The following is a 25858-nucleotide window of genomic DNA, read 5'->3' on the forward strand; positions in this document are numbered from 1 at the left end:
GTTGCCTGAATGCATATACGGTACCCAGTGATTTCATTGCAGAATATTACCTGCACATGGTTTCAGTGCAGAGTATTCACTGCAATTAAAGGTATCTACCATATACAAATGAAAAAAATAAAATAAGTATGAGAACAGTGATATTGTTTTCGAGAAGTAGGGTTATGGGGGCTAACGCAGGGGTATCTCCCCTGCATTTTGCTGCTCAGAGGAGATTAATAAACATTAAGAATAAATGGCAGTGATAATACATGGTGGAACTATATATTCTCTGCTGACAGACCTAAATGATCTAGGGTCAGCTCCTTAGGCACCTGACTGTTAAGGAGATCGACAGAGGGGAAAGATGATGAAGGAATCCCTCTGTGTTAGAGGATCCTTACAGATAGTCAGGAGAATTACAGTGACAATAAGTCTGAAAACCTTGCTGGCCACCAGGGAGATATTGCGGCGGCCTGAACCCCCAAGCTTTCAGGCAAAGCATGGAAGGAAAGAAAAGCTGGGTTCAACGGGCTGGACGGTACTTCCTCATCAAATCCCTGTCCACTGTCGCAACAGAGGCAGGTTTCTCCCAAACCTCCAATACGGGGGCCTCCACTGTCACATTGAAGGGCAGCAGCGTTTCTTTTTTGGGGGCATCGAATAGAATATCGCAAAGTTGGTATTGAACTTTGGACCTGGATGGAGCAGATAGCCCCAGAGTACTGGCCACCTTAGCCATCATGTGCTGGAAGGTGGCTTTAGGCTTTCCTGTGGCGGAAGCTAGCAAAATGGCCATCTCTGGGGAGGTGTCAAGGACACTGGCCCCCTGCAGGTCCTCTGCCAGGCCCAGCACATCTTCACCTTCCCCGTAGAATTCTTCTGGGAAATCCCTCACCTCTTTAGAAAACCCATAGGTTCCAGCCCAAAGAGTACCTGGTCGCCCTCCTCGTCATAGATATCATAGTAAGCAGTGGGACATATTCCCACAGAGCCGCAGTGTCCATGACTCCAGAGGGCACCAGTACTGGCACTGAGGCTGCTGCTCCAAATGAAGGGCCGGTCGGCGCTGAGAGGCCTCCTTCTGTGTCTGGTCCAGGCTCGAGCCCTTAGGCGTGTGGGATTGATCCCCAGAGGGTACCCTGACTGTCGCAACAGACGTGATTCGGAACTTGAGGCGCCAAAGCAGACAGCACTGTCACCTGCACCACAGGCGGCAAGGCCGGAGCCACCAGCGCCTTAATGAAGATGTCCAACATCTTCAGGCGGAAGTTCTCCCATTCCTCCGGCTTGGAGAATTAAGTTGGAAAGGTACCTTTACCGGACACTCAGGGACTCCCGGAGTGGTGGCTCTTTCTCTTCGTAGAGGATAACTAATGTTGGTGTGAGCAATCACTCGGAGAGCGGGACCTCTTCTGAATCTGCTGCTGTGTCTTTTCCTTTTGCTGAGCCGCCTGTTCCTCGGGGCAACGTACCGTGCTGTGCAAACTTGACCAAGACCATGGAGCCCCACCCTTCCCCTTGTGGATGAATGTGAAGATCTTCGCCACACTTTCCTGGAGGGCCTTGGGTGCATGGACTGGATATTTTGCGTGTCAAGGTCCTCGCCGAAGCAGTATAGACAAATCTGGTGCGGATCAGAGACAGACATCTGCCTGCCTCAATCCGCACATGGCTTTGAAGCCCAAGGCCTTTGAAGGAGGAGGCATGGTGATGTTCTAGAAAATATTAAAGTTCTACAAGCGTGTTCCCAAGTAGCGAACAGAGTGCGTGAGGAAAAAGGAACTGAGGTCAAGGGACCGCTATATTTAATGACCCTGATGTTATGCCTGGCACGGGGCATGTAGAGGCATTAGGCAGAGCCATTACAGAGCCACAGTGCGTCCCCTGGCAGCGGTAAAGTTTCCAGAAAACAGCTGCGCTGGAATATGGCTATCATAAATGAGAATTCCATGGGAGGAAAGAATCAATTACAAACTCTCAGTGGTAACATGACGGAGCAGCAAGGCTTATCTCAAGAGGAAAAACATCAATTCAAGGTAAATAATATAACTTGGGGCGAGTTCTCATGTCGATGGTTCCAGTGAAGAGGTTGCAGAGGAGTTCTCAGGCCAGGATGCGGTCCAGCTAGCACTGGTAGCAGTTTCTGCTCGTGGATTCATGGTTACAGATGAATGGGGCTGGACGTCTGCATTCCCAAAGAAAATTGCTTCTGTTCTTAGAGCCAGGACAGTGAAGGCCAGACAATACCACACGGGGTGAGCAGTTGTGGGATGACCAATCAAGGGTCCGCAGGCAACTAAGAAGAAACAAACGGACTTGGATCCAGCAACTAACCCTTCCCAGAGCCACGAGTCAACATGTCTCATTAAAACGTCACTAGAAAGGAAGCAGCAATAAAGGGATGCACAGTGTCCAGATACTGGAGGTGCCCACTCTCAGTAGGCATAGACGTTCTGGGATTGAGTAGAAATACAGATCCCACAAGTTTAACTTGGGTGCCAAACTGACATGTTGAATGGTGAACCAGTTGTGGCCACTGGTTAAAGGGAGGAAATCACCTTGATTGGCTTGCCCTGGGCGTGAGAGGCAGAACTTTGCTATATGAGATTTGGCTTTGGAAATTAAGGCTTCAGCAGAAGACTTCTAGCATTCTCCTTGGTGTGCCCAGTGTTTCGATTCGTGCTCTAGTGATCGACTAATAGCAACATAACCCCTCCAAAATATACAGAATGCTAGGCTTGGGGCTACCCCAGCCAACACATGAGGAGACATGCGGCATTCAAACTCAGAGGTTATCTAATCCTAGATAAGCAGCTAGTGAAATTACACAGGATGTAGATTAGGGGTTCAGAGCCCCTAATCCAGATCAAACCAGTTAACATGCATGCAACTGCTCTTTGCAGGTTGAGGACAAAGCCTGACCATATATGTCCATCCTTCCTATCAAACGTGAAGAATGACAACAAAGCAAGTGGTATCTGCAGATAGAGTTTAAAACAACCAGGTGGGTAATGTTGGCCAATACAAGACTAAAGGGGACAATCGCACAGTTAAAAATAAAGGTGCACTGTTAGGCAGAATTATATGCAGTACCCTTTGGGAACACCACACACAATTAAGACTACAAGTGACAGTACAATTTCACCTTTGGTACAAGCCTGTACTACACAGTTAAAGTGGTAGCAGTAGCGGAGCAGCCAGACTTATATCAAGAGTAAGTGAGCAGTATCAAATAGTTACACAACAGACAGCAATTACTATGATTCGGGCAAACACTGACTCAATGTTTTCAAGTAAAATAATATACATTTATATCACTCTTCAGTTGTAGAACATTACACTATTATAAGCAAGTTAAAAATCACAATCATAAATACACCACACCACTTCCCTAACATTCCAGACAAGTTAAGCTCACAAAATGAAGTGGGAGCAAAATGGCACTCCAGTAATTTAAAAAGGAGGGAAAGACAAAGTTATTAGAAATTAAGTCAAACCAACAGGTAAGTACTCAGGGCAATTGAACAAGAGGAACTTCAGTGTGGAGATCAGCTAGAAAAGGGTTAGGGCCCAAGTCAATGGGTCAAAAGTCTTTTGCTCAAGATCACACAGTTCAGGGTAGTTCGCGGTAAAGTTTGTGGCACAGATTCCGGACGAGGTTGGTTGATAGAAAAGTTAGTTCAATGAGAAGAAAATGACAAGCCCTCGGATTGGAGAAAGATTTCAAACATTTTCACCGTGGTTGAACGAAACAGACAACCGGATTTGCACAGTACCTTAAAATGGAGAGGGAGCTGCAGCTGAGGTGGACATTCCTGGTGGTTCCTGCAGGCTCACGGTTCCTGAAGCGACTGTCGGACTGATACGAAGTAGGAAGCTGGAGGGTCCTGTGCCACCCAGGGAAGAAGCCAGCAGCAGAGCAAAATAACAAATAAAAGGTGCACTCCTTAAAACCCAAGCAGGGTCCGACCTTCCTGGCTATCCGGCCCACTGTAGCTCTGTACAGCGAATTCGACCAGAGGCGGGGTCCTGGCTTTCAGATTGGGCGAACTGGTTGGTCCCACCAGCTCAAAAGTTTCCTGGAGGATCTTCTCTGTCGTCGGATTCTGAAGATTCGGACCTGCAGCAGGGCTTCACCGGGCGGTTCAGTCCTTGTAGAGTTCCTCTTCTGTCAGCTCCTCATTGGTTCTTTCATTCCAGTGACGACTCTGCCTTTCCAGTCCCAGAGACCTGCTTTTTATGCAGTTTTCCCCATTCATACAGCCTGGCTGTCAATAACACAGCAGGGTGGCTGTCCTGGCAGGGAATGTCCCCTCAGCCAATCAAACAGGAGTTTGACTTGGGTTACCAAGGGAACCCATGGCAGGGGTCCGAAGACCCTTCCCTCACATCCTGCCTACCTAATTTTTCAGGCGCTTTAAGGAGGGCTTCTGTGCAGAAGCCCGCGAAATGACAGCGAACAAAGGAATCATCCCCGGTTTGGCACGCAGAGAAAAACACGAGAAATACTTTAACAAAAAAAAAATGGCAAATAAACCCAGCTGGAGCCAAAATAAAATGTATTTGGTCAAGCGGTTTTATGTTTCAGGCTAATATAATAGCCTAAAACAATACCACGTTTATATAAGATAATCGCGGTATGAAAAATAGGGTAGTTACCACTGCCACCAGCCAAGTCTTGATGTAAAGGGAGCGAAACAAGGCTCCAAGAGACACAGACAAACAGGGATACGAAATACGCCTTTCCAGTACTCCATGTAAGATGGGGTGTACTGGGTCTGTGGTTTAAAGTGACTAAAGTAAAGTAAATGGCAACTTTACCTTTTCTGGGGGACAGTAGTCAGCCCCAGAAAAATGGAGTCAGTGGGAAGTCTAAAAGACAACCCTGTGTCACTGCACTGAAGGTGCTGTGTAACACACATGAAAAATATGAGGCCATGGAGTAGGTGAGGCTCCAGTGCTCAAGATCACACAAAAAGTGAAAACACACACAGCAAAACACATGTAAGAGTGGGAAAAAGGTTCACACTTTAGCCAGGTGAAATAAATAAATCCTAGAAATCCAGCAAAGCTGCTGAGGGACTCATTAAGTAAGGGAAATCAGCCATTTATGAGAATACTCCCTAACATGCACATTAGTGTGCTATTTAAATAATTTGCTGTCACTAGCCTGCCCAGAATAAACTGCCTATGTAGAAAGTCCACTAAGGATAAAAGGAAAAGTGAGACATGTGAGGGTTTGAAATTGCTGGGAGCTAAGTAAGCTACTGCTTCAAGCCTAGGAAAGTCCGGTTAGCTTAATACTGAAGCTACCAGGAGTTACTTTTGGCAGCCCAGGCCAAATGGTTCCTTCTTAACATGTATATCTAACATAAACTTTGAGTATTTGAGAATGTTAATAAAGGCAATTATGGCAAATCTAAGCATAATTGGCAAAAAGTTAAAATGTGTATCTCATGTGGAAGTTAGGATTTGTGATTTGTTGGGTACTCGCTCCTGGTTCCCCAGAGGTAGATCCTGCCTACTGGTTAATGGCGACACCCAGGTGCTGATTTTAGCTCCTGCTCATAGAATCATAATTCCAAGCCCTGCAGGGTCATTCTGCACTGCCAACAATAGGAATGGTAGTAGACCTACATAAAAGGTAAAATAGAGAACAATTTTCCCTGCAATGACAGCATTACAAACTGGTCAGTGCTGCCCAAACAAAATGAGTTGTCATGACAAGTGAGGTGGAAAAAGCAATATGCTTGCCAACACCAAGTCATAAAATCAAATCTGCCAGCAAATATGCTGTGGGTCTCGAACAATAAGGCTATAAATAAGCAAAAAAACTAACAGCGTAACCATAAAGCCTGCAGTCTAGCGTTTCCATCAAACCACTGCTGTGCTTACTAGGTTGACTTTCCATCTCACTTTTCGGTTTCATGAAGTTTGCATTTCATAGTTGTAATTATACTAGGGCTACTTTATGTATTCTATGCTAAGCGCTTTGGCAAAATCAATCTATAAATAAAATGAAAAGATAACTCAAATTTCATTTTTGAGTCATTCATTACTTTTTTTATGAGATGTTCGCTTTTAGGGGTCTGGTCGGTTAGGCGACACTTGTCCTGTTTGACTTGAAGATCACTATTTAGCCACACAGTTTTGTCGCAATTCAAAGTTCCACTTTTGACGTTGCGTCTTTTCCAAATAGGGTGGTTAAAAAGCCTACTAAACCATCTAAAATTAACACTTAATGTACACACTCAGATATAAGACATGCGCCAGTTAATTTTCAGCAAAGTGAATTTAATTTGTCATAGTTTTGCCCTTAGATGACACGTGTTTCGGCTCATATTCAAGAAAGCAGAAACACTGAAAAACAAACTTAGCACTTCACTGCTACCAGACATCGAAGGCTCAACTAACAGGACGTGGTTAAAATAGCAGAATTTGGGTTTTCGTAAATGTGGTGACTGCACCATGTGCAAATATGCACATGGAAAATCTAGCAAGTTTACAGACAACCGTGGACAAGAGATCAAGATGAAACAAGAAATAAAATTATAGAAGTAAGTACGTGGTGTATGGTATCCTATGTGCATGCTAAAAATTATACATGGGTAGTTCCATTAGGGAACTGAGAACTCTCATCACAGAACATCTGGCGAAGATAGGAAGTCAGGACCCACGACTTCCCCTGGCCGCTGATTGGCAGGAGACACATCAAATGGAAAATAAATCAGGCATTAGATTCATCGGTCTTCAACAAGTCTTAATTGGCAAAGGAGGTGGCAACAGCGAAAAAGCACTCTGACAGGCCGAAGCCAGAATTATTTGTAAATGTAATACTACCGTCATGGGCCTGAATTCAGACAATGAAATGGTGTCCTTTTTGTAGTAACTAACGTACTCTTAGTCCATAGTCCCAACCTCCATACTGTATGGGCGTCCCTTCCCAGGGATGGGAGACTGAACCTTTTTCACCAGAAAAAACCTTCTTCCCCTTTAGATTTAGAGCAGTGCGGGGTGCGGCCCAGGGAGCATGCGCTGCACTGACACTGCCCTCCAGCCCCAACCCTCAGTCCCCGTTGACGCGTCGACAATAGATTTAACATTGCCTAATGACACCAGTATTATTAGGGGGGAGGTTGGTGGGACGTATGGAGGAAAGGGGACTATGGACTAAGAGTACGTTAGTCACTACGGTGAGTAACTTATAATTACTCTTACGTCCCGTCCCCTTTCCGCCATACTGTATGGGCGATTACAACCGATTGTAGCACCGGGTGGAGAGGAGACCCTCCTTAAGCAAATAGGTTCCTGAGAACCGCCTGTCCAAAAGCCGCATCAGATCTAGAGCCGGCATCCAAACAGTAATGCTTGCAGAAAACCGAGGGAGAGGCCCAAATGACCGCCCTGCTTATGACTTACCAAGGGACATGGCGCTGGAAAGCAATGGCCGATGCCTTGGCCCTGACTGCGTGTGCATTCATGTTGCTGGGAGTGGCTTGTGCTGGCCCTCATACGCTTCCTTGATGGCAGAGACCATCCAGCGGGATACGGAAGCCTTAGAGGCCTGATAGCCTGGCCTTGAACCGCCGAAAGTGACAAACAGGTGGTCTGACTTGCGGAAGCTCTTGGTCCTATCCAAGTAGAATTGTAGGGCACGCCTGGCGTCCAGGCAGTGCAGCACTCTCTGTGCTTCGTCCATGGGGTCGGGAAAGAATGTCGGAAGGACTATTTCCTCGTTCAAGTGAAACGCAGGTGGAACCTTGGGCAGAAATGCTGGGTGCGTCCGCATGACTACCTTGTCCTTGTGAGAGGTGGTATACGGTTCAGAGGCGACCAGCGCCTGAATCTCACTGACTCTGCAAGCCGAGGTAAGACCGACTAGTAAGGCCGTCTTGATGGTGACCAGCCTGATGTCCACGGACGACATGGGCTTGAATGGTTTGTGCACCAGGGCTCCCAAGACTATGTTAAGGTCCCACACGGGGTGAAGTCTCTTGACGGGCGGGTAGAGCCTAGCGAGACCAGTCAGATGTTTCTTGTCGATAGGGTGGGAGGAGGATAAAATGCCTTCCTCCGAGTTCCTGTACGCCCCAATGGCGGCAGGTGTCCGCCTGAATTTGTGAGGTGCGCCGAGAAGGAGAGCTTGTCGTCCAAATGGTCCTGGCGCCCTGTATGATCTCCAGATTGGCCTGGGAGAGGCTAAGGTGTTGTTTTTCTGTTCGTTTCCTCGCAAATTGTTTTCTTTTTTCTAAAACCCCAAAATCCTCCCTTTCACCAACCCCTCACTCTGTGTTTTTTTGAAAAAATTATTCTTGAAAAAATGTTGTGATGTAACAAAATGCTTATATATTGATTATTTTGTTTTCACTTCATTTATGTATTTTGTATAATTTAATATTTTAATGTATTCAATCACAAAATCAAAGCATGAGCCCTGATTTGAGAAAGGCGCCATGAGCCGAAACACGTGTCATCTAAGGGCAAAACTATGACAAATTAAATTCACTTTGCAGAAAATTAACTGGCGCATGTCTTATATCTGAGTGTGTACATTAAGTATTACTTTTTTATGGTTTACACTATTTTAACAATCTATATTGTTCAAAATGTATGGCATTGTGGTGTCTAACACCTTGATTTAATACACATTTTTATTTTTGAATCACATGGAGTCCTGAGCAATTGGTGCTATGGAACAATTACACCCCAAGAAATTAAACAACACTGACCCATTTAAACAGCAGATTCATAATGCAGTCACAGAAACTATTAAATGTAAGGTCATATGATAAAGCTGGAGGAATATGCAATAAAGCGTTCCATAAAAGTGAGATTGTAATATTATGTTTTTCTTTTAAACCTTTTTATTGACATTTCAACAATACGACCAGACAACAGGCTGCTTAGCATGGCAACGAGAAAAACTGTTGCACATACTTGTCGAAGCACCGCTGCCCATCTATTCTAATGATCAGTACACTGCAAGTCCTCTTGATTGCCACACGCTTTTTCAGCGACAGTCCTCCTCCTCCTCAGAGCTGCCACACATCCCGGAGGAAGCCCAAGATTCGATGGATGGCGAGAACATAGGTCCGGACGGGAGAGAGGAGAAAGACGACCACGGGAGAAGTAAACAGAAGGAGCCGTAACTGAGAAGGACGGGCATAAGAGCATGGGCATAATTATAGGGGGGCACAGGGGGTTTTGTCTCCCCCCCCAACTTCTGTGGCATGCCTTTTTGTCCCCCTACCCCCCCCCCATCTTTTGGACAGAGGGCCACAATCATCAATTATGTAATTAGACAGCGCGAGCCCGGCTGGGGTGCCCAGCAAGGCTTGCGTTATCTCATTACATAATGCTGAGATGCCTGGCAGGTGCACTGCAACACATTCAGGGCCGGGATGCCCTGCATGGGTCAGTCCCTCACCCTGGCTGGCCTGACTCAAAGTTAGCGGCCAGGGTGCTGAACTGGGTGTTGCAGGGCCTGGCGTCTGTGCTGCCACGCTAGCAGCAGCACTTCCAGTTCGTGCGACACACATACAGGAACTAGGAAGCTCATTCAACTTGCTGGTTTCTGTCTGGAGGTGCGTGAGTGCGAAGAGGTTAGGTCGGTGTAACACGCGACATGGCGCCGGCGGCATTTGAAAGTAAAGCAGAGGTACTTTTTTCATAATTTTTAATTGTGTTTGTATATGTTTGTTCGGGGACTGTGCTGCTGCCTGATCCTAGTGAGGGTGCGTGTCACATTTGCACAATAGCCACAGTACACATTAAGGCCCCAGGTATGAAGACACACTAATAATAACAAATGGTGCATTCTCTGTGGCAAGCCACAGCTCTGCAACGCCTCTAAATTTAGATCTTGCCACTTTTCAGATGCTACTAAAGCACCACCATCCTAATTTCAAAATGAAGTTGGTGGAAGGTGCGCCCTCCCCAAGTAGAGTGGAAAGAGTCAAGCTGAGAAAACCTGTGACCAAAACTGTTGTACTCTGCAAATTCTGTGAAATGAATTTGAGTGCTATACGCCTTCCAAACATGGTGAACGTTTGTTAAGCAGTTTTTGCTCTAGGTGCGCAGAAGGAACCGTATGGGATTTTGTGTTAAAAGCATACTTTTATGAGCCCTGTATAACCTTTCCCCCTGCCGCCAAAAATAATCTTCACCTAATTGGTCAATGGGTGTCATGGTTCAGGTTCAGGTCCAGCATTGTAAGAGTGGGGAGTTGAGGGGGTGAGCAACGAAATGCAGTGTTTGGAATTCCACATGGTCTCATTGGCACCCCCAAACCGCCCACCTCTGCCCCAATCTACTTTTTTGGTAACATTAGTGGAAGATGGCATTTTAACACACAACACCAAAAATAAAACTGCAGGATCATTCCAGATGCAGGAAACACATCTATTAGAGCTCTGTCCAAGCTCTCTGAGGCAAAATACACACAAATGCCCTTATTATTATTATTATTATTATATCTATTGCACCAACAGAAGTGGCTTCACAGAAAAGGACATTGCAAGGCGCATCATCAGTGCTTGATACTTGGAGGCACCATGGAAGTGACTTTAGAATAATTTGCCATAAATAAGCCAAGTGACAAATAACTTTGTGGTGCAAAATACCTAAATTGCACTATTGTTATATGTGACTCTATGGTCATTAGGCTTTTCATTATAATACCATGATACATTAACATAAGCTTTGAAGTGAATCAGAGTCACTTGCAGAGCTGCAGATAAGGCACAATGTGATTAAATTATTTGCACAAGATCACACACTTGGTTAAATGGTGAAACTGGGATGTGGACAATTTAAGCGACCACGCACATCTTTCCAGGTTTAGTTAATATAGATATTTATTAAGGTTTTGCTTTACATTTAATGTGCTTAAATAATTATTTATAGCAATGCCTTGGAAGCAAACCACATTACATAATAAACTATCCTTTCATAGTAAAATAACCCTACACTATATACTTTGGCATAAAAATATGTTAAGGAATGGGAGTATGGCTTTAGTTTTATTCTCCCCATTCTGCATGCAAAGTCACAATAGCATCATGAAGATTCATGTGAACCTAACAAATCCCCCTTGGATTTTAAAGCCATAGTCATTATTTCATAAAGCATACAACACTATGCACCTTTCTCACTTTTGATCACTCCAACCGATTCACATTTCTAGAAGGGACAAAAGTCCCTGGTAATAGTACCCCTCCCCCCTCCCATCAGTGCCTAATGGCTCACAGTGTAATGCTCTGTTGATACAGAGCAACGTGAGAACCCTCTGCTGCCCGGAGCTCCTGGGGACATTATCCTCGTAGCGGGACACCTCTACCATTCAGAACGGGTAAGGTGTCCTGCTGCCAGGACAATGAGTGTGCTGAGCAGGAATTGCATATGTCTGTTGACTTTTGTGTCTGAATGAATGATAACTAATGCATTGTTGGTATGTTCTATTGGAATTAAGTTTGTGAATGTTATGTTGTGTCACTGGGTGCATGGCAGGACGGCTGAAGATGTGTCGGGGCCCAATTGAATTTTAAAGATAGGCCACCAGTCTTATGAAAGTTATAACAGAGCGTCAGTAATGGACTCTTGTGGTGTAGTAGTCTAGTGTAATCCCTCAGGGGATTAGGTTGTTTGACCGAGGTACAAAATCAAGGCTTAATTGACCGTAGTCATTTTCGCTGCGAATACGTTTTTACCTCGGTATAAAAAACCAAACCCATGTCCCCCCAAACTGCCATTACACCCATAAACCCTCCCTACTTACCTTTTCTCCATCAGCCGCCTCTCCTGTACCCTGCAGCATCAGATCCATCCATCTAATGCAGGTCGGATCTGATGCTGCGGGTCCCTTTTTCTTTTTTTAGTTTTTGTTGGGTCCCCTGCCATCAATGCTGAGGAAGCGGGCGACGCCCCTGCAACCGCCAAAGCCAAAAATCCCAAACATGGGGAGCAGGGGACAGCCCCGCAAGCCAGCTCATCATGTTCGGTATCTTCGGCTTCAAACTAATGGTGGTGACCGAATTCAGTCAAATCTACCATTCAACCAAATTTTTATCGAACAATTTGGCCGAAACAATCCCTAAGATCCACCACCCATAAAGTGAATGGACATGTGTTTGGTTCGGCGTATTCCGCCTATGCCAGGGGGCTCCTAATATGGATAGCGCTCAGGGTACCATAAGACGACACAAATTAAAACAGACAATGAGGGTAGAATGGTCTTAGTGCAGGGCCTCCTTGAAAACATTGACACTTGTATCATTAACACGTACGTACCCAACCATAATGCAGCGGTATTCTTCCAATCACTCTAGCCGAGGTTGGGCCCATACAGGAACAATAATATTATATGTGGAGGTGACTTGAACTGCATGTTTAACCCCACCCTGGGGTTCCATGTGTTAATAACCCCGCAAAAATATTGTGATAACAAAAATATCGCCATATTTTTGCGGCGATCTTGAGACATGCAACCTGCGGGGGACACCCCAGCAGCCCCCACATTATTTTTAAATATGGATGGGGACACCCCCGCTCCCACAAATTATCCCCCCCAAAAATATTGCTGATGGCGTTCCAGACATTATATGCAGCAATATTTTTGGTGGGGATAATATGTAGGGATACCCACCTTGGACAGGTTGGACGCTAAGTATAGTAAGCCAGCCCCACCTGCTAAGGCACTGAGTACACTTTTAGGGGCATTTGACCTGATTGACATTTGGCGGGTACTCCATGGTGATACTAGACACTATTCATATTATTCAGCACTGCATGTAGTGCATACTAGACTAGATCATCTCCATGTGGGGCTGGAAATTGCTCATTCTATTGACAGGGCACAGTATGAAGGTAGAGTACTGTCGGATCACGCCCTGTTAAGCTTGCGGTGGCGGTTTAAGCGCCCTAGGGCTCCAATGCCCACATGGATACTCAGAGGAGAATCTTTACAAGATCCACCATTTCGTGACTGTGTCAGGAAAAGTATGGTGGATTATGTCAAACATAATGAGGGGACTGTTACCAGTGCAGGAACATTCTGGGAGGCATTGAAGGTTGTAGTCAGGGGATCCTGTCCTCGAAGCAACCCCCCGCCTGAAACCAGCGGGCGTCGAGGAACTCTTGCAGCGGACGCATCCAAAGTCTGCAAAGGGGTACAAGGTAGATGCAGGAGGACATCATCCCGAGAAGGGACTTGATGGACCTCACCCTGGCCACGTCCGTGGCTAACAATCGCCGTACCTTGCCCAGGATGGTTTTGGTCCTCTCCTCTGAAGGGGAGGCCAATTGCTCCACAGTATCGAGCTTCGCCCCCAAAAACAGTGCTACTTGCGACGGAACCAGGTGGGATTTGGGGTAGTTGATGGAGAACCCCAGCTCCGTGAGCAACCGGACGGTCCTCGCTGTATGATCGGCGGCGAGTTCCCTTGACCTTGCCCGGATTAGCCAGTCGTCCAGGTAGGGGTAGACTTGGATCCCCTGCAGGCGCAGCCCCGCCGCCACTGGTGCCAGGCACTTGGTGAAAACCCTGGGTGCCGACTTTAATCCGAATGGTAGGGCTCTGAATTGGTAGTGGCGTCCTTGAACCACAAACCTGAGGAACTTCCTGTGCCTTCTTAGAATGGGGATGTGGAAGTAAGCATCCTCCAGGTCCAGCAACGATAGGAAGTCGCCTTCCTCCAGCTGTCCCAGCACGTGCTGGAGGGTGACCATCCTGAATTTCTGCGCCTTGTGTACTTGTTCAAGCGGTGCAGGTCCAGGATGGGGCGCCAACCGCCTGTCTTCTTCAGACGACGAAGTACCTTGAGTACACTCCGGAGCCGCGGAGCCTTCTGGGGGCGAGCTTGATGGCACCTTTCTTGAGCATCGCCCTTACCTCCAACAGCAGTTGAGGGACGTGATTTTCCTTCCTGGCTACGGGAGGAATGCGAGGGCACTTCTTTTAGAATTCCAGCAAGTGCAAGTTGGCCAGGGTGTCCAACACCCAACGATCGGTGGAGATGGACTCCCACACGCTGACGAACTTAGTCAGCCGGCCTCCCACTGGGGTGCTTCGGTGGGGGCCCGACAACACGGCCGGGTCAGTCTTGCTTGGAGGCGGCCTTGCCTCCTTGGCGACGACGGCGGGAACCCCCTTGTTTGCCGCGACCTCTGTAGGCCTCCTGGGAAGAGGAGCGGGCCGCCTGGCGGTAGGTGGAGGAGCCACCGCTGGATCCTTTGGAGGCACCCTGTCTGCCTCCAGAGCTCCGAAAGGGCCGTCGCTGCTGAAGCAACCCAAGGGCCTGGGCCGTCTCCGAGTCGGTCTTGATGGCCTGTAGAGACTCATCCACCGCCTTACCAAAGAAGTTGTTGCCGTCGAACGGCATGTCCAACACTCTGGTCTGGACGTCCTGGCGAAAGTCTGTCGCCTTGAGCCATCCTCGTCGTCGGAGGCAAGCTCTGTTGCCCATTTGACGAAATGCGGTATCGGCAATGTCCGTTGCCACCGTAATGGCGTGATCCGACGCCACCTCGCCCTCCTGCAGAATTTCTAGGGCCTCCGCCCTTTTGTCATCAGGCAGGAAATCTAGCAGGGGAGCTATCTTGAACCAGAGCTCCCTGTCGTAGCGGGCCACGATCGCGAAGGCATTGGCCGCCTTAATCGTCGTCGCCGCCGACGAGATGACTCTGACTCGTCGTCCCATAGAGTCCAACTTCTTACCCTCGCTGTCCGGCAGGGAGGTGGAAGTTGAAGCCGCCGTGCCTGCTGCCTTCTTCTTAGCCGCTGCCGAGACGACCGAGTCCGGTGTGGGCTGGGCCCTGAGGCACAAGGGGGCGGCATCGGGAACTCTGTACTTCTTCTCGTACCTGTCCCTCTTGGCGGGTGTCGTGGCAGGGTTCTTGAGGACAGCAAGCCCCTCGTCCCAGATGTCGTCGAGTAAAGTAAAGGCACCGCGAGGACCGTTTTCCTCTTAGCCTCTCGTCGCTGGTACAGAAACCCCTCCTTTTTCTGTTCTTCAGGGCAGAGCTGGAAGAGCTCGGATGCCCCGGTTATCATGGCGTGGTAAGAGCCAACCTAGTTGGCTCGGGATGCCCGCGGGTGGGGGATCGGGGGTGACGACGGAATGTCTGCTGTGTCATCGCCGCCGTCATCCTCCGTCCCCGTATCCTCTCCCGGCGAGGGGGATGAGGGGTCCACCTGTCTTGCAGACACGAAGGGCGGAGCGGGGTGGACTCTCCTCCTCTTGTTCGGAGGGCTTCCCGACGGGCCTGGTTCTGGCTCCTCCGTCAGGGTACGTAGTAATCGCGTCCTTATCTCGGTACATAAGGATTGGATTGCCAACGAAATGGCCGCCGAGCTATCCTGGGGCTCGGGCAATGGCTGCGACGGACGGGATGGCCGCTCCAGTGGGCCCTGTTCGTCGTCCTTGTCGCTATCATCGATCACGTCAGCAGGGACCGCCCCTGGGATCGAACCTTCTCGAACCTCTCGTTGAGGTTTATGAACCTCTAGTTGAGGCCCATGGACCTTTCGTTGAGGCCCCTCTCGGTCCCCACAAGTTCCTCCTCAGAGGCTGATTCCGAGTCTGTAACGGCCACCGCCTCCCACCTCTCTTTTTCAGCTGGGGGCTTCACGGGGGTCTTAGCGATGGGCTGGAAAGAGGATTCCCTCCGCGGCGGCAGGGATACTCTGGGCCCAGAGGCCGATTCCATTGGCGTAGTCTCAGCCGGCTCCGCCAGGGTAGCAGAGACCACTTCGGTAGAGGCCTTAGCCGGGTGGATCAAGGCCCTCACCACCTTAGGTGTGTCCTGGGCCTTCGCCTTGGGGGGAGGGTCAGCGCCTCGCTCCCCCTTCGAGATCGACCGTGTCCGCTCCAGCGGCCTACCCGGGTTCTCGGACTTCCTCTTCCCTGACCCAGAGCGCTGGCTCGTGGTCAAACGTGCCGGGGAAGTAGCGCCCTCCTTGGCAACCGAAGAGCCCGACCTTTCGGCGCTCCCGGAGCCTGCGGACTCGCGGTGCTTGGCCTTCTGTTGGGCCCCCGTCGCCGGGGCGCCCTCAAAGGACTTAGAAGCCCGCTCAGACTTCTTCTTCGACTTCTCACTTGCTGTGCCCTTCTCCAGCCAGATGGCGAGGCGGGAACGACGATCTTGTTTGGTCCATTCCGAAAGGTTCTTGCAGAACGCACAGTCCTTCTCCACGTGCATCTTGTCCCCATGGATGCAGTAGAGACATCGCGAATGCTTGTCCTCCTTGAAAACGTTATGTAATCCGCATCCAGGGCAGTTCCTGAACAGCTTGGATCTGGGCGTCGAGCTCCCTTTGTCCTGGGCCATGTCTTGAGGTAGGCCGCAGATCTTCCGGAATCCTCCAAGAAGTGTAAACTCGACGAAAACTTCACCCTTGAGGGGCGTAGAAGAATTCCGAAACGGGTCCCTGTTATCGGAAGTAGAAACGGTGGAGCCTGAGGCTCGATTAAACCGAAAAAATGAGAAATTCTCCTGAAAAAACGTGAAAACGCAGTAAAAAACTCGAGAGCTAAACATGAGGACTCCCAGCGTGCAGTAAAAATCTGAGGATGGCTGCCGGAGGCGGGGCTTAGGGAGAGGGCAGTCATTGGCTGGGGGCAGTATGACCCAGAGATCAGTGATTGGTTACTACTAAAAGACAGATCAGAAACGAAACTGATACTGATTTTTTCTTTACCGAGGATTCCCAGCCTGACGACGGGGAATATTCATGAGCATGTGAATCCATGCCAGACCCCATACTGGAGAAATATGCTGGACGCAGTGAAGGTGTTTGACTTTGAAGTGGGACTGGTTGTATGCTACATTGCGTAGATTTAGATTTGGGCGGGCATACATTCAGTGGGTTAGATTGCTGTACACCAGACCGATGGCAAGAGTCAAAACTTGCGGATTCATCTCAGAACCATGGGAATTGGGTAAAGCTACTAGACAGGGCTGCCCACTGTCCCAACCTTTTTATATCCTGGCTATGGAACCAACTGTACAATACCTTAGGAGGCAGTATATGGGAGCGGGTATAGTGATAGAAGGAGCTACCCATCCGATATCAAAGTATGCAGACGTCTAGTTGTTATACTACAGAAGCCTGAAGACAGCCTGGAGTTACTGTTAGAGGTGTTAGATTTATTTGCGAGGCTATCAGGGATTACGATTAGCTTTGATAAATCGGCGCTGTTCCCGTTAGCTGGTCTGGGCAAGGTGGAGCTAGGAGCGCTTCCAGGATTGCTGTTGCAGTGGACAGGGCTCACGTTCAGATATTTAGGGGACAATATATATCAGGAGCCAGCAATAGAGCATGTACACAACACGCAATGGCCTTAGTGGGCATCCAAAGCTCCATGAAGTTCTGGTCCAAGCTGCCTCTTTCCCTGATGGGAAGGGCTGCATAATTGAAAATGGGAGTGTTGTCTCACCTGTTGCACTTCTTCGTGAATGTACCATATTATATACTACAGTCCTTCTTTAAAACACTAGAAAGTATTTGTAGAAGCTTTCTGTGGAACGGAGGGAGGAATATGGTAGCACTTTCCATGTTACATAGGCCGTATCAAGAGGGTGGTATCAGGGTCCTGCTTTGGACTACATAGCGGGACAGCTGCAGTTTGTGGTAGATTGGCTCACTGATGAGCCGACTGGGGATTGATGTTGCAACCCCTGGGATTACGGTATTATTTTAAGGAAATGGTGTGGAATAGGAAGCCTCTGGGAGAACGCAGATTGCACCTAGTGTCCTTGGGAGTAAGGATGTGTGACAGAGCGTTAGTGGTGATAGTGCTCGTAGACCTGTTCTCGGTCCAGATCCCCCTTGTCACAGTAGTGGCCGCCTCAGATCAGGCGAGACAAAAGATACAAGGGTATTGGGAACCTCATGGGGTGGCAACGTTAGGTGACTTGCTGCGAGATGCCTCATTTGTTCCCTTTGAAGAAATGGCCGTTCCCAGGTGCTGCAGAACAGGTATGCCCCAGGTGTAAAGGAGAGGAAGTGGGCATGCTCCATATCTTTTGGACTGGTCCGATAGAGGGACAATACTGGCAGGAGGCAGCGAGAAGAATTAAGAGGGTGGGCATGGTGATTAATGTGGAGGCCCCAGCAGCTGCTCTTTTGGGCCGTTTCCCATGCCCTAAAGGGGCAAAACACATCGCCAAAATGAAGGATCTGGCGTATATATTGCCTGCACGCAGAATTGCTATGGCATGAAAGTCGCCCTGGGGTCCTGATGTGGAGGAGTGGTGGAGGGATACGAACAAGTGGGCTTTAGCTGAAACTGTGGTGTGGAGGGGAGCAGTACAGCTTAGTCTAGGAGAAAATATAACGGGATCATGGCCTGGGAAGTGGTGTTACAAGCCCTGTTCAAGGCAGAGAACAGGGAGTGCTGTGGAACCCTAATCAAAGCCGGAGAATCCAATCTTATTAGTATCCCTTGTAGTAGAAATAACATGGACACCATGCAGGATCAGGCAGGGTTTGTTGGGAGGGAGTAGTAAGGGATTGGGAGGAGGGAGAGGAGTAGAGTTAAGTTGTATTGTGATCTGAATACCGATGACACTGTAAGAGGCACTATCCTGTAACGGTTTTACTGTTTGTTGTGTTTATAAGAAAATTAATAAAACAAGTTTTAAAAAAAATAACAATACCCTAGCCCATTCCACGTCTGTAAAGGCGCCGCCGACATCCTTTTCCCACATGGCCCTTGCCCAGAGCTCTTGTTTAGTCAATGTGTCCAACATCAATTCATAGACCCTGGAAATGACGTGACCGCCCACTGCCAAGTCATATATCGTATCCAGCATGGCATCTCCGGTGATTCCAATCCTCACTGCCACCCAGCTGCTCACCACCAACCTAATCACCCTGTGATATGTTAGGAACTGCCCTCCCGGGATACCATACTGCTCTGCGGGGTAAGGTAAGCTCTGCAGCACACCTTCATGGATCAAATCTCCCAGCGCAATTACCCTGTGTGGTTCCCAGTGTTGTCTAATAGTGTAGCTATCTCTCCACGTCCTGACACAGACTGCAGAAAAGGGTAGGTTTTCAGAGTACGGGTCCCGTCGTCCCACCAGCGTACACATTCTGTGCCAAAGTGCCTGCCCCAGGGTCACCAACCCAGATGCCTTTCTGAGCCCTCAAGCCTCCACCCAAAGTGCTTCCTTTAGATAGTACGGGTTGATCCCATCCCTCTGCAGTCTTGCATTTAATTACTCATCTGCTGGCCAATCCACAATGAACTGCAGCTGCCCGGCTAGAAAGTATGCCTCAAAGTGTAGTACCCTGGTCCCCCATCTGTCTAGTTCCTGTGCAGCACATGCAGTGAGATTCAGCACCTTTTGCCACCCCAGACAAACCCCTGCAATGTAGAGTCCAGTTTGGGAAAGAACTCTCTAAGAATCTCATAGGGAACGTTTACAAAATGATACAATAGTTGCGGCAACACCACCATTTTAAGGAGCGCCACCTGGCTCATCATGGACAGAGGGAGTTTCTGACAGAATAGCACTGATTTCTCAGCTCCATGAAGCACCTTCAACGTGTTTGCTTCATGTTCTTTCCTTGATTCAGCATATCTGTTCACACCCAGGTATCTGATGGTGTCCATCGCAGCCCCAAATTCGGCAAGTGCCTAGGCTCTAACCCGGCGAGCCCTGCCAATGGAAGCAAACTCCATTTTTCCATGCTGATAGTGATTCCTGATAGCCTTGCAAAGTTATCCAGCACAGCCAGTATATGTGTCCGGTCCTCCCCAGGGTTCTGCACATATAGCAGCATATCATCCGCATATAGCAAGACTACATGCATATCACCTCCGACCGGGATGCCCACCTCCCTGAAGTCTTAACTAAGATAGCCCGCCAGTGGCTCAAGTGTTAAAATGAACAGCATAGCAGAAAGTGGGCATCCCTGTTTGGTGCCCTTTCCCAGCTCCCATACTTCCGAGACATGCTTCCCTGTCCTAACTCCGATTAATGGCTGGGTATATAGTAGCTGAACCCACTACGCGAAGTGCAGACCCACTCCGAAGTGCTGCAGTGTCGCATGCAACCAATCGCATCTAAAAAAAATCGAACACTAATCGCGTCTAGGGAGACAACCACATACTCTGCGTCTTCACCCTTCGTTCGTTCTATAACATGGTGCAATCTGTGCAGGTTTGAGGATGCACTCCTGCCAGGGACGTAGTCCACTTGATCCGAGTGTACCAGTGTACCAATCACGCTCTTCAGTCTGGCCGTCAATAGTGCGGCTAGTATTTTACAGTCCTGATTGAACATTGAGAGTGGCCTGTACGACGCAGATTCCAACGGAGGTTTCCCAGGCTTCAATATAGGTACTATAACGGACTGCCGTTAGCTGGCTGGCAGTAAACCCCCCTGGAAGGCCTTCTCCATTATTTGCAGGAAGTGATGTTCAAATTCTGCTGCATATTCCCTATATAATTCTGCCGGGAGCCCATCCGCTGCCAGTGTTTTGCCCATGGGTTGAACGCGTATGGTCTCCCGCAGTTCCTCTTCCGCGAGCGGTGAGTCTAACATTTCCGCCTGTCCCTGTTCCAAACAGGGCAGCTCTATCTCTCCCCCACACTGCCTCGATATCCTCAGCCCTTTCCTGCCCATCTGCCTCACACAAGCTCTGGTAAAACCTTCTAAAGACTGAATTAATCTCCCCTTGGGACCGCCATTCCTCGCCACACTCATCTCTAATGGCGCTGATCATGTCCCTGCACTCCTCTGCCCTAGATAACCAGGCCATCAGTTTCCCGGGTTTATCTCCACCTTCGTAGAGACTTTCCACATATTTGTCATAGTCATGCTTACCCAGCCTCTACCAGGCAGCTATGCACTCCTGCAGCATATGCATGAGTCTGAGATAATAATATTATTGTGATTATTAGTAATTAATGAATACAAATAAAAAAATAAGTGCACTCTTGTCCTTACCATGCAAGCTGTACTCCAGATATCAGCAGGTGTACTGTAACCAGCTCCTATTAAAACCTCTATGGATCTATATTGTCTTGTCTGGATATCTTCTGTAAAGTGTTTATGCTAAAATATAGAAAACAGAATTAGTAGACAGCAGAATTAAACCTTGTTTCTAAAAGAAGTGTGAGATTCAACACTAATGTGAGAATGTTAAGAGGCTCGTCATACACTTACCACCCAACAAGCATTTCCTAGGTCAGCAATTTTAACTCTAATTGTATCTGCATTTTTAGGATCAAGCGGATTCACCAGCAAATCAGCAGCACGGGTTTTCACTAGTACAAGTAAAAAGCATAAGATAATTAGTATTCACATTAATGCAACAGTGTTCGTTTATTTCAGACAAATCTGCTTTTACTCCATGTTTTGTAGAAAGAACTCATCACATGTACATCTTTTGTGAGTGAAAACACATATTCATGTGTAATTTTGTGGTTCCATGTAATTTCATCGCAAGATGTTTTTTCGTGGGGTGTTTTACATTTTAACAAAACAAACTCATAGAATTTAAATTTTTTTATTTTTGGGGGGGTTTCCCCACAAGTCCCCATCCGCCTTTAATGTTTTTGCTATTCTCGACACCCACACCCCATAGATATATTTGTCCAACCCCCTAAAAATCTTTGTTTAAAAAAAAAAAAAAAAAAAAAATCGCTGTAAAAACCCCTGTGAAAAAACATCTCGCAATGAAAGGACGTCGTACCAATTTTATATTCCAACATATCATCACTGCTAGTGCCAAGCACCTAGGAGCAATTCCCCACTATGGAAAAAGGGGGCCGGACTACATATCACAAACTTTTAATGAAAATAAGACAAGCAACCAATGCAGCCCCAAGCATGACACGATGCACTGGGTAAACCTGTATAACCAGGTCAAGGGGAGGAGCTAAAACTGCTCAAAGGGCAATCAGGTAGCCTCCATCTCATGCAGCAAGTAAGGATACGAGTAAGCATGCCACTCGGCTGTACCAGGAAAAAAATATCCCAAACACTGAAATCACTATGGAAAATACAATTTACCAAACAAATGTTTTTTTATATTTGATGGTAGTAAAGATATAAAACTGCTGTGTGGAGTGGGGCCCTGTGGAATACACTTTTAGGAATTTCCATTGGGACTGGACACTGCAAGCCAGTATTTACAAGGAAGGTGGATGCACAGAACTGAAAATTAAGGGGAACAAAATACAGTATCGAAACCTAGTATTTCCTACCAGTCAAAAGAACCTCAATTTGTTAACTTGGCATACCTAATGTCTACAGTACTCATTAAAAAGGGAAAGAACAAATTACCAATCACCAAACATCAAAATTCAAACATATTCTGGATACAAAAACGAAAGATGTCTAGACAATCGTTATAGGGTAAAAGTTGGAAATTAGAGAAAGAGAGCTTTATGGAGGATCAAGGTTATAAAGATAAAGGACATAGGATACCACCAATATAGTAGTTGCCACCTACGAATGGAACGTTGGCAATTAAACAAAAATTGCCCTAATTCACAAAATAGCATTTGGAATGGGGGTGTGGATATGAACAGGTGAGCAGTTCTTTCAGTAGTTGGCAGGAGACGGTGGAGCGTGGGAAAAGAGGCTGAATCGGAAACTGAGCCCTCAGCAATCGATTATTAATAAAGAGCGTCAGATCTTATAACAGATGGAGCAACACTGGAGGGTGAGTCTTTAAGCAGGCACGACTCGTGTAGTGGAGGTCGTACGAACAGCGGTGAGCAAGTAGACAGTCTTAACATGCAGGGCTTTCTTGATGAGCGAGGCAGGAGTGATGCAACGAAAGCGACATTGAAAAGTAGTCAGGGTTCCCAACCCTCCTTTAACGTCTTAGTTGAGGTAACTGCATCAACGGCTTCTTGCATGGACTCTCAAAAAGGGGGGGTTAGCGCAACCAGATTCAAATGCAGCAACAAGCAAGCTAGTAATTTACAGAGGTATACTCCCCCTGGTGGGCGGTTGCTGAAGCACACACCTGTTGTTGCAGTACCTGAAACTTCATCAACCAAAACGGCTGGAACATACCAAAAATGTGGAGTGTCGGGTAGAAAGGCTGTGTGCTCTATTTCACCAAATCTACCCCAACCGCCGTCACGGCTAAAGACTCGGCTGCCTCCCCATTGCTGATTAAAATCTCCTCAAAAGTGAAGCCTACTTGGCAGCTGCTCACATTGGGCTCGGACAAAGCCTTAAAAAATTACAGATTTTTCTACCGAAAACCAACTGCTCAGGCTAACTCTGAACAAACATTATTAACATCTAAACTGGCAGTGACAAAGGATCCAAGAGCCGAGGTAAACGATGAGTAACGGTTGTTGAGTACTGAATCCATTGATATTGACCCCCTCGACATCCTATCTTTTCCTTTGCCCCTTATTGAGAGTGAACTAAGAACCGTTGCTTGTAATAGCCACTCTGGGTGCACCGGTGTGAGGTCCATCCAAGGGACTAATTCAGATTTGGAGTTCCCAGGATTGGAAGTTTTCCATAACATGGGAAACTCGGATTACAATGAGGGGGAAACGTTCAAGGTGCCGGGAGTGGGTCGAGAAGTGAACATAAACTGCTCGGATGGAAACCACAAACTGTCTGCAGTTAACCCTATAGTTAATCCAGTCAACCCAGGCCAGTTGCGGAAAGTGGTTGCACTTGAAAAATCAACCACATCCAACGTTAACAGCCTCGACAGGGGCCGAACCCTATCAGGGATCGCAAAGCGAAATAACAAGAGGGCAATGCTTTCTTCAGGAAGCCAGAGCCCCACTTATTGGAGACCATGTCAGATCAAAGCATACATAGTGGACGCAGACAACCTAACACAGCCACAGATCCCTACGTCAACTCACTTGGGATTAATTCCAACACTTTGGCTGCATTAGATGTGATGTTGGCTCACTTTACAAAGCTCTTATGAGAGCTTAAACGATCAGCTCTAAGACAAGACGACATTATTAGCAACGGTCCATTCCAAGTTGCTGTTTGTGGAGAGCTTTATAACAACAGCTGTCCAGGACAATTTGGTTGGACAAAGGTTCTGCACAAACTACAAACATACTTTGCAGGATTTTGGAACCAATTATCCAGGATAGAAATCAAAGAAGAGCTCAAAGTACCCACGTGTCGTTATTGGATATCACTGAAGAAGATTCCTCTGATCTTCATAAAATTCAGAGGGAATCTTAAAAGATGCAATCTGGACAGACATTCTCTAATAATCCTGTAAAGCTTCTGGAAAAGAAGGGTGAGTCAGGTCTGCAGTGTTGCCCACCAGTCCTCACGCAAAAGGAGGACAACTTTGCTCAAAAGAGCAACCTGCAGGAAGTGGAGGTGAACATCTTGGATAGTCGAAGAATAACGATACCAGACTCCACTGATACAATTACTATTTTAGAACCAGACGATGAGTGATTATATTTTCGAGGGCCAGCTGATTCTGTCGCCTTTAGAAGACAAATCACTAGCCGACGTGACCCAGGTGGCCAAGTAGGTGGTAATTCGCCCTCAAGTTGTGAAAGAATATTCAATTTTCACAAAAAGTTAAATGGACAAATCAAGTCAACAGAGAAAGTCCTCCCAGCAAAATAAATCCCCAAAACAACATCAGAAAACTTTTTTCTTTTAAATCAAAAGATGGTGCAGAAACTGCAATCAAATGAAGATCGCCAGTTTATAAGGAACTTGACTCTCCCTGTAAATTCAATTGAGGCTGCAGTCTACAAAAGGGACGACAACTAATGACCCCTCTAAAAAAAGACAAAACGCTGGGGTTTGATCGGGATGTCGACCAAGCAAAAGAAAAGGCACTACTTAATGATTCGTATAATGATTTGATGAACCTCTCAACCTATTCCATATCAGATTCCAAAACCCCAATAGTGTGCCACCAGGATAGCAACTTGATTATCAGGCGACGCCAGTGCCGTGAGCGTATGTTTTCACAGGTTACTGAGGACAATGGAGTAGCGTCAATAAGGGGGTGGCTCAGACACAAATAGTAGATAAGCCCCCAATGTCGGCACAAACCCAAAACGCTAATGAGCGTGAGGAAGTGCATTGGGTTGTTCAGTTCAACGTCACTTTGCCATCTTACAATGACCAAAGCTCCTTGGTCCAATCCCCACTACTGCATTTTCTTTGGATGAAAAGCGGGACTCCTTGAGGTCCAAGCATGGGAAGAATTTTTTGGAAGAAACATCGAGCACCAATACAAGGAGAGTAAGTTTACAAACATGGTTAAGGCAGGCACTCTGAAGGATGTATGGAACCAGACAATGAGATCAGAAGGTCCTGGCATGATGGAGAGAGCGACCTGGGAAACTGATAAGGAGAGACCACCTTACCCTACCTTTGTAAAGAGCCGTAAACCAGAAAACTCTCGGCGGCTGGAATCGTCTCCATTCCTAACTTTAGAGGAAAAACTGAAGGGTTTGAAAACAGGCTTGCCTAATAGAACAGTAGCTATGGACCTGGAGGAGACCAGCTACAAAAAGAGTTTTACTAGAACTAGATTGAAGCATTTGCAGGGTAACTCTTATCGACTGTTGCTGGAACAAATTCTACAAGTTAATGATTGTTTGACCCTAAATCGGGAAAACATTCTCAGATTGCTGCATCATGTCCCTAACTTTCAATTAATATCTACACATGACCTCCAAACAATTGAATTTTTGGAAGAACAATGATTGGACAAGGTGACAATCCATCCGGCTTCCTATTTGCCAAGACAGTCTCTGCTGGAAGAAGTGAATGCCTTTCTAAGATTGGGATCATCAGCCTGGGCGGAATAAGTCGTTTAGAGGCTTAGAGGCTAGAAGAGGGGAGGATACTGCCCTCCTCTTTCACTCTGTCTCAGCTGGCCACA

General features: G+C 47.3%; 1 protein-coding gene across 3 annotated transcripts in view; it reads right to left on the minus strand.

The window, feature by feature from the left end:
- SRPK2 (SRSF protein kinase 2) overlaps positions 1 to 25858 on the minus strand; it is a 1693306-nt gene that overhangs the window by 159507 nt on the left and 1507941 nt on the right. For all 3 annotated transcript variants that reach the window (XM_069629122.1, XM_069629123.1, XM_069629124.1), the window contains 2 exons: positions 21160 to 21260; positions 20941 to 21048 (listed from right to left, as the gene is read on the minus strand). In XM_069629122.1, coding sequence (XP_069485223.1) covers positions 20941 to 21048; positions 21160 to 21260 — 209 coding nt within the window. The remainder of the gene's footprint in view (positions 1 to 20940; positions 21049 to 21159; positions 21261 to 25858) is intronic.

This window comes from Ambystoma mexicanum, chromosome 12, assembly GCF_040938575.1.
Source record: "Ambystoma mexicanum isolate Mex_15411 chromosome 12, UKY_AmexF1_1, whole genome shotgun sequence".
Classification (NCBI taxonomy): Eukaryota; Metazoa; Chordata; class Amphibia; order Caudata; family Ambystomatidae; genus Ambystoma; species Ambystoma mexicanum.